The following is a 14,559-nucleotide window of genomic DNA, read 5'->3' as shown; positions in this document are numbered from 1 at the left end:
TTTATACGCACGCCCTGACCTGTCCTATGCAATTATCTTAATTGGAAGAATGATTCCCCATCTATCAAATTGGAACGCTCTCTCACCTGTGGGGTTGGCACTCAGGGAGTTGATGTTGTGTTGACCCTCACCTTGGCAGTATGGCAGAGGAAACCGTCCGGCTGAATATAAATAGGAAAAGTTTGCGTCACGTATCATAACATCATGTTCCAAACTTCCAATCTCCTTCTTGCAATAACACTGCATCGAGGTCACATACAATGCGTTATTAGCAATATTACCAATACCAATAACATGGGTCTATTTGACCATGAATTACAGATATTTTGTGGATGGATATGACATGAATGCGGGGGCAAGATAAAGCCAGATTTACAGCGCAGATCAGGGAGCCAGCTCACAAATTAAAAGGAAATTGAGTATGAGGGAGCTAATAAAACAGCTCCCCTCCTGAAAAGCCATGTCCACTTGCAATGCAATGCTTTTCTGTTAGTGTTATGGTTCATGCCATGTACAGCTAAGTCTGTGTACTGACCTTGAGATGCTGTGTACTTGATATGTGACAGTGCAGCTTGCATTGTGCTTGATAGTGATATGTTTCTCTGTCTGCATTGTACTTTCTAGATATGTGAGGCATCCTGTTAGGTGGCACCCATAAGGTCCGTTTGGTATGCCGACAGTAAGGCTAGCCTTGTACATCGTGAGGTCAACCTTGCACATCATCATGCCACGTTCCCACAGTATGTCGCGCATCTTCATATCTTACTGTCTCGTTTCTATGACTATAAATATTCCCTGTCTGTGAACCATAGTGTGATACTGCCCACTGTGTCTCATTACTTGTTCTCCCGGGCCCGTCTCCGTACCAACAGAAGAACTTCAACTGGATCATCACACACCACCCAGCCTGCACACACTATACCAGCTTGTCAGAGCCAGACAGAGGGTCCATTTAGAGATCACAACAGTTAGTGCCACATGTTGAGGGATGGACATACGTCTTTGTCAGAAGTCGCATTTTTGCACCCCATGACCTTGTTTCTACATTGATCTATGTTTACTTCGTTTCATGATTATGCAGTTGAATACTCTCTGTCTCGTTTCCATTCTGTATATGGCGTCATTTTTTGCATCACAGAAACAGAATGAATGCCATTAAACGCAGACAAAACACCAAACATACACAAGACAGGTGTGTGAGTGCAGCCTAGGAGGCTTCAAGTTAGAAAGGTGTAATAGTGGGAAAGGTTCAAGTTCGTAGAGCATGTGAACAATCCAAACACTTGACATATTTATAGGTGATAAAGGACATTTACAGTATTAGACTGTTTATTTATTACTAATTAATGATTAGTTTCTATATCCATCCATCCATCTTCAACCGCTTATCCATAGTCGGGTCACAGGGGCAAGTACTCAAGGTTGAAGTACTGATACAGTTGCACTGATCATTCAGTGTATCAATGCAAACAAATCTATCCAATGTGCAGCTGGTGGTGAAGGATTTTTCTTCAGTTCAGAGCTTGTCAAATAGCAGATAGCAGGTCTCCTTCGGTGTGATTCTTCACACACATGAAGGCTTTGTGTCAGATCAACCTTATCTTGCGGTCTCATCTTTGTTCATTCTTCCATCCTGTATGATGTGATGATAACGTTCACATTCACATTGACACATCAGAGTTGACAAGTGTGTGTGAGAAGCTGTACAATGGTCATATTTTGTGTCTGACATTTGTCTGTCTGTCTGTGTGTCACTCTTCTTCTGAATATGAAGGGTACAAAGTGTATTGCATAACCAGAGGGGCATGTGTTCCCAATGGGCATCGCCCTTGTATCTAAATTATCTTCTATCTATAAATTCACAAGAACTCTCTTTTAAAGACCGGTTATGCGCTTACTGTATGCGCTCTATAGAGAAAAATCATCTATTTGAAGCAGATAAATGCTCAATGTCATTGCTGCCTTTTCCAGACGTTCTGTCCTGAACGGAGAACAGACATTCGATGACATTGTTAAAAGAACAGGTATGAAAACGACGGTGAACGGGGAACATCAAGACAGATTGTGCTGCCAGCTTCTGTGCTTTGTATACAACAAAAGAAAAGGTAGTGTGCGCAAGCTGCATTTTTCAGACTGCAACAAAAGTCCTGTGTGACCGTAGCCCTGGCATGACAACATAACATTGTATTTGTTGAATTCTTCCTCCTCTAGAGATAAAGGGTTCGGGATGGTGCCGACTTCACGTCCTGGTTTCACCGGATGGTAGTTTAATCGTAGAGCAGGTCATATAGGGACATAAAAGACATATACCGACGACGTAAGTGTAACAGTACCACCATCACCGTTTGGGTTGATGTCTCTTGCCTTTCACGGTTTGTCATCTCTCTCCGTCCTCTGGGCCTCTTCCTCTGCCTCCATCAGCGCAGAACGGATTCCCAGTTTCCCCAGCTCCTCGACCAGCTCGCCGTTCTGATGCATCTGGAGCACGATGTCACAGCCCCCGACGAACTCTCCGTTGAAATACACCTGTGGGATGGTTGGCCAGTTGGAAAACTCCTTGACGCCTCGCCTGAGATCCTGGTCCTCCAAAACGTCGTATGCAGAGTAGTCGTCCACTCCGTGCATCCTGAGGACCTGGACCACTGCGCTGCTGAAGCCACACATGGGCTGCGCTGGCGTCCCCTTGATGAACACCACCACCTTGTCCTTCTTCACCATCTCCCCGATGCCCTCCTGGATGTCACCCGTAGGAGTGCACAGGAGCCGGGCCCATGCTAGAGACCTGACATGTCCGTTGGTCTGCCTTTGACTCCTGGACAGCCACGCCGCCGCACTACCGCCGGGCCGCAAACACCTTGTAGCTGACCTCAATATGCTGTTCATGGTCTTCAGTGGATCAGATCTATTAAAAGAAATGGAGATGCGTGAAATACATAGGTTGGACTTGTAAAACAGACGCGTGATGACAACGCACATGCCATCTCCATATTTGGGCTTATTGCGCTGCTGATGCTGACGTATAGCCAGTCTATTATAATATATCGACTGGATTCACAACGACGCGTTGTCAAGGATCGTATAGGCATATCTGCATGCAAGTTCAACTTTCTATAGTAGATAATATAATTTAAAATGTACATAATAATTTGTCCTTTCATTATCACAGAGGAAAAGCTTCTGAAGTGTGTCTGAAAAAAAATCACATTTATCATCATTATACATCATCCTATACAGTATATACTGTATCATCTCATTCTGGCCAATCACAATTTGTGTCCTCACTGTTCTGCCCTCACTTTTTGAGGGGCCCTAGCCCCTCCTATACACGGCTTTTGTCTCCACAACATGTCTGCAACACAAACATTAAATGCCATTGACAATGAAGGGAAAATGTCATCTTGTCCCCACACGTCTCATATTTGCCATCGACAATGAAAGGAGGAATTAGGTCAAATGTCTGCCAAATATGACGCAAATGTGTGGCAACAGGCATTCTGATTGGCCAGTATGAGATGATGTATGATGATGTACGATGATAAGAGCGCCCCTCACTTCACACAGGTGTGATTTTTATCCTCAATACGTACTTTGCTCAGCCAATCAAATCATCTCAATGCTGTGCTCTGCTCAGCTAATAAAATCATCGCTATTATTTAGACAAACACAATGTAACACATGTAGGGATGCAACTTTCTGCCCGTATTTTTCATTTCACTAGGTATTTAAAAGGAACCCTCTATATGCCTATATGCCTATAACTATATGCCTTAAAACATTATACTTTCCCTCTATCTAAAAAAAACAAAAAACAAAACACCTTAAAATGTATTTCTTTGATAAAAAGAGAGACTTCACTCAATAGGAACCGCTCCCGTCGCAAGTTCCTCCCGTCCATGTGTGGTCTAGCCCTATGGAATGTATGGAATGCACATGCTAATAAAAAACAACTTAATATACTTCCTACGGTTAATATGAGCATCAAAGCAATATTTTAAATACTTTTTATTAGCACGTGCATTACATATATTCCATAGGGCTGGACATACATGGACATATGGCATCATCAACTTGCGACAGGAGCAGTTCCTATTGAGTGAACTATTCTCTATTTATGAAAGAACTAAAATATTGACAGTGTTTTTATTATTTTATTTTAGTTGTAGAGGGCAAGTATAATGTTTAGCCAGGGTTCCTTTTAAAGCAAACATTGAAAGTCTATATCCTGTCTTTTGGGTTTTTTTTGTTGTTCAAAACATTAAAAGTCCCTAGACATGGCTGCCACAATTACCTCACTTACTGCATATTATTGTTTTTCATAGCTTCCAATGCTTATTAATTGGGTTTGACCAAGTGTTTGATGATTTACATGAATGAAGTAATAGACTTTCTGTGTGGATTGATCCACACTGGCCAGCGATCTGTAAAGGCGTGGGGAGTTTCTGGACCTTTTTGTTGTTTTTGTCAATTATAATTACCTCCCTGAAGAAGTCTTGCTGGGTGTCCTGAACTGAAATAGTCCCTAATGTAGTGTGTGTGTGTGTGTGTGTGTGTGTGTGTGTGTGTGTGTGTGTGTGTGTGTGTGTGTGTGTGTGTGTGTGTGTGTGTGTGTGTGTGTGTTATTGGCATTATTTTTGTCAACCTTGGAATAAACATCACACCTTACTGCTCCAGCTACTGGGAGAAGCCTAACAACTTAGAAATTTGTATAGCCTTGAGCCATGCACGCACACACACTATCAGCACACACCTAAAAGGATATCTTTTAGCGAATCTTAGCTTAAATGGCCACTAAAGGGTTTATTATGTGTATTAACTCGTATTAACAGTGGTGAGGCCGTTAACCCCCTCCAGCCAATCAGAATAAATTATTCTGTTTGGCCATGATGTAACTCCACTTAATTGACTCAACCAGCTTTCTAATAGATAGTGAGAATTCTCACTCAGTATATCAGAGTAAAGAGTTACTGATTCCCATTCAAGCTGGATCCCCACTACCTATAAAACACAATGCATTTTGGACGACTGCATGAGGATGCCTTGTTAGTGCTATAGTGTTAGTTTGTCTTTAGACACATCGTCTAGAATGTTATGTGTTGTACTGTACAGTATAGCGGCAGCCTGCTATGATGTGCTATCCCATCATTCTCCTGGTATGCCCCATAATGAATTCTAAATGGTTATCCTCTACAATTGAATAGCTCAGGTGGGGGTGTGAGGTTTTGGTTGCCGTAATGATAGATTGTGTCCCCTCACATGTGTATTATTGTTATTAATCTTCAACCTCTGCTATGAGCTGCTATAGATGATGTTCTGCATGGCCAGACAGAACGGAATGGAGCAACACTTAACTGCTAGACACCACTGAGCCATTCACGGGCCTGGTGCCATGTCATTAGTCCACCGCTAGCAGCCTGACACTCCATTGTCTGCTGGAGGAGGCATCGACAGGAGGGGAACAGCCCAGGTTTAAGTAACAGGAGAGGACGTATACTGTACATCAGACTCATATACTGTAGGGATATTCCTTTGTCTCTTTCTCTGTCTCACTGTCTCTTTCTCGTTCTGTCTATAAGCTTTAATAAGTCCTTCTTCTTTGGCTAATTCCCATCAGGGATCGGCGAACGCCAACAGCGGATCATCTACTATTACTGTTCCCTGCATTTTCCTCGGCCACTCCAGACACCTTTCACCGCATCTATAAACCTCCTCTCAGGCCTTCTTCTTCTCATCTATAGCCTGGCAGCTACACCTTCAGTAGCTCTGGTCCCTAACGCCTTCATTAGAGCTAATCTCGTCTTCCTGCGCTCGCATGAAATGCAGACTATAAAATGCACTTTTTGAGGGCGCAGTGGAGTAGGCCTAACTAAATGTATTTTTCTTCCGGGCTCAGAGTGCGTCCACCAAGGCTTTCTAATAACACAAGCCGCCTTTGTATTGGTGAGTAGCGAAAACATTATTTTTATTCTCGCTATAAGTCGAGAGGCTGGTCTGCATTTCATGCGAGCACAGGAAGACGAGAGCATTGCTCTAATGAAGGCATTAGCGCTATGGAGCAGAGCTACATCTTCAGCGTCCTTCTCCCAATGTACCCTCCCTGACGCATATCACTCCTTCTCCCACATCTCAGCTTCTTTTTTAAGAATGGCAATCCGTGTCTGTGTTCACTGCTGTTATAACCTACTGGCACACCTGGCAGTGAGTATAGCCCAAACCAGGAGGACAGTCATGGCGCCTCCATTCTACACCTCCCATTCAACAAGCCCGTAGGAATCGATAGCATCAAAGATCGCCCTCCCCGCCCGGCTTCCATGCATCCCCCGAACACAGCCCATTGTGTCCGTGTGTAGACACTCAGTGAAGCAGCATGCACCACAGTGTGAGACTAATTCTATGTGTTTCAACAGTCATACAGTGGGGGTGACTCCTGAGTCCTGACCTCCGTAAACTGCTGCCATTTAACCTCGCTGAATAACGGTAATAAACTGCAGCGACCTTTTCAGTCGTAGGCATTTTTTAAAGTATTTTATTTTTATGTTTTATTGAATGGAAGAGTCGTATTATATTTGTATGCAATGGGGTGAAGCAGAGAGCGATAAGGTCAGGTTTATTGTTGTTGTTTTTTTGCATGATTTGACTTATAGATATTGGCCTAATTTGTTATTAACAAATAGTTTGGAAAAAATTAAAGGATATATATATATATCATGATTTATTGGGAGAAACCAAGCAAGTTTTTTTTAAATCAGACATTACGTACCCCCCGCAGCACAAATGGAATGATCCTCTATTGCATAACATATTTTATGTTATGCAATCAGACTGATCAGACAAAATCAGTCAAATCATGCAAAAAAGGAAAGAAAAAAACATATATTTTAATCGCGATTAATCACATGATTTATCTAGTTAATCGCACGATTAATTGCAAATAAGTCATCAGTTTTGATCTGTTCACAATGTATATAGAGATATTTTCTATACCCCTATTAACATGGGAGTGGAAAATCTGCTGGGTTTGTTACCTTTTTTTGGGGGAAATCAATGAAAAACCCAAAAGAAACCATAGTAGTACTGCATTAAACAGGCTACAGCAGATGGGTATATTTGTTACTTTATAAATGAGCACGGTGTATACACGTCCATTGTATGTTGGTTTGTTTACTGTTGAGTGAGGAAAACAATGTTGCACATTAAAATAATCATCTGGGGACCTCCCAAAATAATGTGAGGGACCCACATTGCAAACCACTGTCCAAATGGCTAAAATAAATATACGATTTATTGCAATTAAAATAGTGAATCGCAAATAACAATGGTGAGTTAATCGCGATTAAGTAACTCTCCCTGTAATAAAACAATTAAAATAAAAATCACACCCGTGTGAAGTGAGGGGCAATCTTATCATCTTACAACATTGAGGAGGGAATTCAATGTTAGGTGATGTAATGATGATGTAAAACAAACAAATCTTTACTGTTAATGGGATTTAATGTTTGTGTTAGTGACTAAACAAACATAAATTTCTCTTCATTGTCAATGGCGTTTTTAAAACAAACATTGACCTAAAGACAAACATTAAACCTGTATATAGGAGGGCCTAGCGCCCCTCAAAAATAAAGAGTCGACTACCAGTCGACTATAGACAACATCTGGCAATCATAATTGACTATACAAATCCTTAGTCGGGGACAGCTCTACAATGGGCACAGATGTGCTGCTTTGCTCATATCACAATAGGGGTTGTGTTGGATAATGTGCTGCAGCAATATGTTAACCGTAGTGCCAGTATGTGGGTGGAAAATGGATGTGGGCCATTGAAGCTTCTATGGGGAATATTGAGTTTTGAGGTTTAACTAGTGTTTTAGCCATGAGATAATGATTTTGATAAAAGCTGCGCTGTGAGTGGATAACACAACCTTGTATTTTGACTGAACTAAAAATAATGAAAAAGAAAAAAGTGAAGAATTAAATGAAACAATTCACAGTAAAAACGCCACATTTAGCTTTGAGTAAAAAGAGCCAGCAAATGGAGAAATAACTTGTTTGTCAGCCCTGGATATTAAAAATCTGAAGTTTCAATTATATGATGTTCTTTCATAGTATACGGCCTACTGTATATTTTAATTGAGTAGGAAGGACCCCAATGAAAACAAGCCGTAGGCTTTCTTGGGTTTAAATCCTCTTAGCAGATGTTGTATTAAATTGTACTTCATTGTACAATCAATCAATCAATTAATCAATCAATCAAAGAAAGATGAATCACAAAGGAAGCTATTTTGGATGCGCTCTGGCTCCAAAGGCCATGAGTGGCATCCATTATGTTTTGATATAATTCTTTATATAAATTCTCGTTTGCTGTAGCCTTTCAAGCCTTTTCACAAAGCTGCGGCTGCTGTGATGTTCATAGTGTTGGAGTGGGGTGAATGTGGTCAAAGTGAACACATATGTCTTGATGACATCGCTGCCTAATAACATATTGTTTACTCATGTCTTCGTATGATATTGACCTTCCTTCACAGAGAGAATTTCAGAGCATTCTTTTCAGTTAATGCACTGAAATAAAAATAAACAAGCATTCCAGGACCACAGAATGCGTTCATATAATTAATCAAATTTGAATTATTATTATTACTTGAGCAGTGGGCACCGTAACATTGTGGGCACTGAGGTGGAAAACCTATAACTTATGTACTCTATAGTTTAAAAGTCTAGCGGAATTGAAACTCTCAAAAGATCAGCGTTGACTCAGATTATGCAATGTTAAGTGATAATAGAATGATTTGTTACACCAGCAAAGCACAGTCTTCCCTGACTCATGCCCATAATATTAGGCCTTAAATGTTCATGTATGTGCAAAAAAAATGCCAATTTAATATTGAGGTGCTTATTGTATGTGTCCACTCTTCTGTCTGTGGAAACATCTTTCAGAACGATGCATGTTGATCTCATGTGAGAACTGACTAAAAGGATCTAAAAAGGATCTTGATTCTTAATACCAGTACAGTCTCTGTGGCAGTCCAGTAGACTAGCAGAGCCATGACAACAGTTTATGAATGAGAAGATTGTAAACATCTTTAAAAGTGAGTCTTGCAATAATTGATTGTCTTGTACATAGGCTACACATGCACATGTAAGCATACTATTTCAATGATCTCTGCCTGATCTAATGCTTTGTCAATGGATCGTGGATGGATGTACTCAAATCCTAAAGGGTTATAGATCAGAATGATGTACTGCATGTTGGTAGTACAGTAACTGATGCTAAATCAATTATCTGATTTGAGTTGATGGTCTCCTTTATGTACCGTGTGCCCAGTGCTCCCCCGAGGAGACAAATGCAGTTACGTAACGAGGATCCATCCGGGCCTGTATGCAGAAGGTAATTGTTGTCTGTATTTAATAAACTATGATTGGTGGAGATTGATAAGAGAGGGACATAGCTGGACAATTAATATGCCAATTTATCAGCCGTGGAGAAGGGTATCAGAGAGCTGTTATTGCTACAACCTCCAGCTGGATGTTTCAGGGAAATGAACGACTCCAGTGATTAACGTCATATCGATGTTCATATACCTGGCAAACAGAATGGCTTGTCGGCCCTTTCACTGAGCGAGAGGGGAAACATGAGAATTACCATAGATCACTGCAGGTCACAAACAACCCCATATATCGTCTGTGACTTGACTGATGTTAACTTGGCCAACCGGATGAGGAAACAAAAGAACTGCAGTGTTGGATATGTTACATGATTTACAGTGTCTGTGGATGGAGGTAAAGTGCAGGGAGAATATATTTTCAGGTTCGCTTGTAAAAATGCGTGTTGTTGTACTTGATGAATACTAAAAGCTGCCTTTTGGAATATTACATCTCAGTGTACTGTAGATTGGACCATTCTAAGGACAGTTGTCTCAGAACCTGTAGGTATATGATTGTTAGGAGCATTCATCTGTAGGCTACTACACTATGTGTAAGGAGGTGATGATGAGGAGGATCGAAATTATGGTCTATGTATGAGAAAATTCACACTTTCATACCTACAATATTACTTCTCTTTTTGTATAGAAATGTAAAGTGAGCGAATCTGTTTTCACAATTATTTATATTTTGCCTATACAGTAGCCTACTACTTTTTCATATGAAAGCATGGTCTGCCCTGAAATGCATATATTATTGAATGTTTAAGAGGTAATCGTTCCGTCTTCATGGTGCATGGGGCTTGGCCGGGCGCTCCAACAAACACAATTGGCCGTGTTCGGCCAATTGTGGCCAATGACTGATTGTGGGGGTTAGCAGAGATGGAGTACTTGTAGAGAGGCTGGGGAATTGGGAATTGGCTTTACTAAATTGGGACTTGACTTTCCTTTTGTCTTGAAGGGGCATGCTTTGCGCAGTAGTCTTTTCATTATGTCTGTCCTATGATCTCTGAGATCTGAGTTTGTTTACCTCTGAGTCACTGTTAGCGGTCTAACCTATTCCTTATATGTAACTGATTACACTTGACCACTGAAGGCTGTACTCTTGTGTAAAATCTGATGTTTTTTTTTCTAAGAACCTGTGACTTGATGACATTCATACTTGCCCCTGGGCTTCTGTTATAAAACCTAAATAATAATATTTTGAAAAGAAAAAGAGGTAGTCGTTCCAGAATTGGTTACAGTAATTAATACAGAATGAAATGTCTGCACATCTTTTTAGCATGCATCAGGGCCTTTGAATATCCTCTGTTCAACAGTGGGCTGTTGCAACCCTCATTTAATACTTGCTTACAGTACATGTTGTATACTGCAGGTGGAACATAGTGTGGGTTTAATTTATCCAGCGTGTTTCAGTGAGAGGATATTGTATTTCTTGTGTAGAGCACATTCATTGGATCTCAATACAGAGCTTGCATGTCAATGACTAGGTGTGACTTTATTGGATATTTTCAATATCTTACCCTTTTCATATCAGATCTACTTAAAGTAATCATATTTTCATTTCAAATGTAATTGCTGTCATTCCCACTCCCTTGTGCTCGTTTCGTTTTTGCAAAAGAATGATTTTGGCTACATCACTTTCTATTTCTCTCATCTTGTTTCAATCTTCATAATTATGACCACCGCGCTCTGACTATAGGTGCGCCACCCGTTCAAAAAACAATACAAAATAAAGGGTAGTGGGTCGCACACACCAAGACTGCAGTTCAAATATATAGTTTATATATTGAAACAAATGGACAAACGTTTCGGCTATCCAGCCTTCATCAGTGTGGAGTGTGACTGAATGTAGGTTCCTTTTAAAGGAATGTTGACATGGTGCAGGTGCACAACATCACCGCTAATCACCTCATCACACCCGGTGGGTATTATTCACAGATTGGGGCTGTGTAATAAAGTTTCTGTTAGCAGTCAATAATGTGACTAGCAATTACATCTCAAAATATACATATATATATATATATATCCAAAGCAAAACAATTGTATCTTGTTTCTAAATATTGTCAATATAACAGTAAAGACTACCTGAAAATAACAATCTGCAGTAGGCTATCAAATGTATTTATCATAATAACAAAAAACATCGCATTGATGCACCTGGGACGTATCCTCCTCAGTGATGTATCCCAAGGTCATCAGGGTTTCGGGTCTCTCGAACATCATACCCCTCACTCAGGCGACCCAGCCGGGGTGATCAATTCCCGACTTACGTCCCAGTATAGCTACCCTCAATCAGTCCCATTAGGGATAAACCAGGCCCACACAATCCGTTGGAACTACTCCAGAACTACTCTGCCAGGGCTGGGAGGTACGCTTCTGGCGCATGGAAGGACTATGCTCTGTGGGTTGACTCCTGTCCGGGCCCCTCTTACGTCTCACCAGGTCCACTCCTGCTCTCACCAGGCCCAGGACCTGTGCGTTGCACCAGAGTCCCAGCACCAGACACTTCATTGATGATTGATGATTTCTTGTATAGCATTGTGTGTCTTGATTAATTGAATACATAGGACCACAATGGAATCAAGCCTGCAAGGCTTTTTATGTTATCCTTTTATCATTATTGTATGCTGACTGTACCTCTGTAGAGAGAGAGAGAGAGAGAGAGAGAGAGAGAGAGCACATGATAAAAAAAAAAGCTATAGAGGATTCAAGAGAATTACTTTGTCACACCAGGTTTCATAAGCAAATAAATGTAAGGTTCTGATGAAACTAAGTCATGGCATCTCATAAGTCAGCCTTGCAGCCTTGCATAAATCAGCCTTGCAGGCTTGATTCCATTGTGGTCCTATGTATTCAATTAATCAAGACACACAATGCTATACAAGAAATCATCAATCATCAATGAAGTGTCTGGTGCTGGGACTCTGGTGCAACGCACAGGTCCTGGGCCTGGTGAGAGCAGGAGTGGACCCGAATGGAAACAAGGCCGCAAGGTCTTTCTTCTGTGAAATCCTTTTTTGGACAAAAATGCCTGACTGTACACTGTGCTGTTTGCATTTATGTTGCCTAATAAAGTATTCAATCAATCAATCAAAACTCCGATCAGGCCCAAACGGGTTGGCTCATTGAACAGGCTCAGAGATGGAGCGATTACACGCCAGTATCTCTCCCATCAAAGCACAATGCAATGCTAAGAAGGCTGATGCTCTGAAAATAAATGGATGGTTTGTTTCATCCTCAAGAGGACTGCAGGGTGAACTTTTTAATGTGTCCCTTTTCTCCAAGAAGTTAAACATAGAAAATAGAAGAATACATTGTGGAGCAGTTGCTCCCACTACGTATTAAAGATGTAGTGAAAGTGAAAAATATGTTTTTACATTTATATCCATCATTATGGGCATACAATACCTAACAATTGATGCCCAGACATTTTAAAATTGTGTTTATTTTTATATCAAAAGTCAAATGTTTAATTACTTCCTTTGAACTGCTGCGTGAATACAATTGTATCTTGATTGCGTTCACCCATTTGATTCCCATTGCTGCACGTTCCTACAAACAGCTCATTTTGATTACAGAACTACTCCGTTTTTAATCTCATTCAAGATGACATCCAGACAGTGTCATTTTAAATCAGCACGCTAAAATATGTATCTGAAAACATTATAGGTTAGCCACATAGTAGCAAACATGCTGAGCTGGCCGTCTGTCTCTCACTCTCACAGACTGTTAACGTTGCATATCCACACTTTTCCTGGGCTGTGTGTGCTCCAGTTCCTGTCGATTTGATCCAATGAAAGCCAATGAAACTGGTCAGATGACCAATGATGTCCAATGAAATCAACAGGAACTGGAGCACACACAGCCCAGGAAAAGTGTGGATAGCCTGAAGGGATACAACCCTCTGATTGGTTCAGAAACACACATGGCTTCCGTTTCAGACTGAAGCTTCAAAATAAAATGTCTCAAAAAGCCATTTCACTACATCTTTATAAGAGCCTTGAGGTGGTGGATATGGGCAGTGAAGGAAAGACTTGAAGCTTACATGTTATGACCCTAGCTCATATAGTCAAACATGATGAAACATCATGTATTATTTTAACTGTGTTACAAAAATCGTAAATATATATATATATATTGATTGTGACATGCACTGTAAGATGGATGACCCTCTGTTCTGGGTAGCTATACACTGTAATGATTACACCAAAATTATAGTTATTTTATTGTCCTCTTCAATGGATCCCATTAATTATTCTGATTAATGGCACACACACACACACACACACACACACACACACACACACACACACACACACACACACACACACACACACACACACACACACACTCCACTTATTAAAGTGAACATTTAACACTTAACTTCCTCCGTATTATCTACAGGTATAGTAAAATTACACTGATCTAATTATTATTCTGAGTTTGTTCATTATTAAAAAGAGCACATGTGATTCTCTCAAATATCCGGCTCTCGAGGAGTCGAGATACATGATTCATGCAGGAGGATTCATTCTACAATGAAAGCTGATTCCACATGGTTCTGTAGAGCCCATGCAGTGTAGGAACAACAGCGGACTGATGTGAGTGCCACTGCCATGCCAAAATGTCTTGCCGTGCTATGCTGTTTAATGGACGCTGTATAAATCGTCCAAAGTGCTAAACTTCTGTGGCCAGGAAGTGAAGGGTTTATGGGACACATCCAAACGGTTTGGAGGGAGAGTTGATAGATGTCAGAAGAGGCATTGCATCTTTTTGATGAGCGGTGACAAGCCGGGCCTGTTTGAGTTATGAGATATTAAAAAGATGTAGATGTGACAGAGCTCCTCAGGAGGTCGGCTGATGTAAATTCTCTGATGGTTGCTTTGCCGGATCCATAAATAAATGAGCACATCAGAGAGCAAGTGAAGGGAATATGAGAGGGGACACGCTTCGTGATCTCGACCTCAAACAGTCTTATTTACTTGGCGACATCACTGGGCGACATTCCTCTAATTCTTCCCTATCAGACATTCCTTCCTACATCGTGTGTCAACTTGGACACATTCAACTTGGCAGTGCTCCTAACTGGTGCAATGTCCTGATGTCACAGTGATAAGTAGCCAATCAGACTGCTGCTCCTCTG

The 14,559-nt window shown here is 40.9% G+C and overlaps 1 protein-coding gene across 1 annotated transcript; it reads right to left on the bottom strand.

Annotated features, from left to right (window-relative positions):
- Window positions 1-2,367: 2,367 nt before the first annotated feature.
- Window positions 2,368-2,883, bottom strand: LOC308315137 (glutaredoxin-related protein 5, mitochondrial-like; the record flags this gene model as incomplete). The annotated part of the gene is made up of 1 exon (XM_080762976.1): window positions 2,368-2,883. The coding sequence occupies one exon, from the start codon at window positions 2,881-2,883 to the stop codon at window positions 2,368-2,370; it is 516 nt and encodes a 171-aa protein (XP_080619102.1).
- Window positions 2,884-14,559: the final 11,676 nt, after the last annotated feature.

The sequence above is a fragment of the Protomyctophum bolini genome (assembly GCF_963924005.1).
Source record: "Protomyctophum bolini genome assembly, chromosome: 5".
Lineage (NCBI taxonomy): Eukaryota > Metazoa > Chordata > Actinopteri > Myctophiformes > Myctophidae > Protomyctophum > Protomyctophum bolini.
This window is presented reverse-complemented; position numbering and strand designations above follow the sequence as displayed.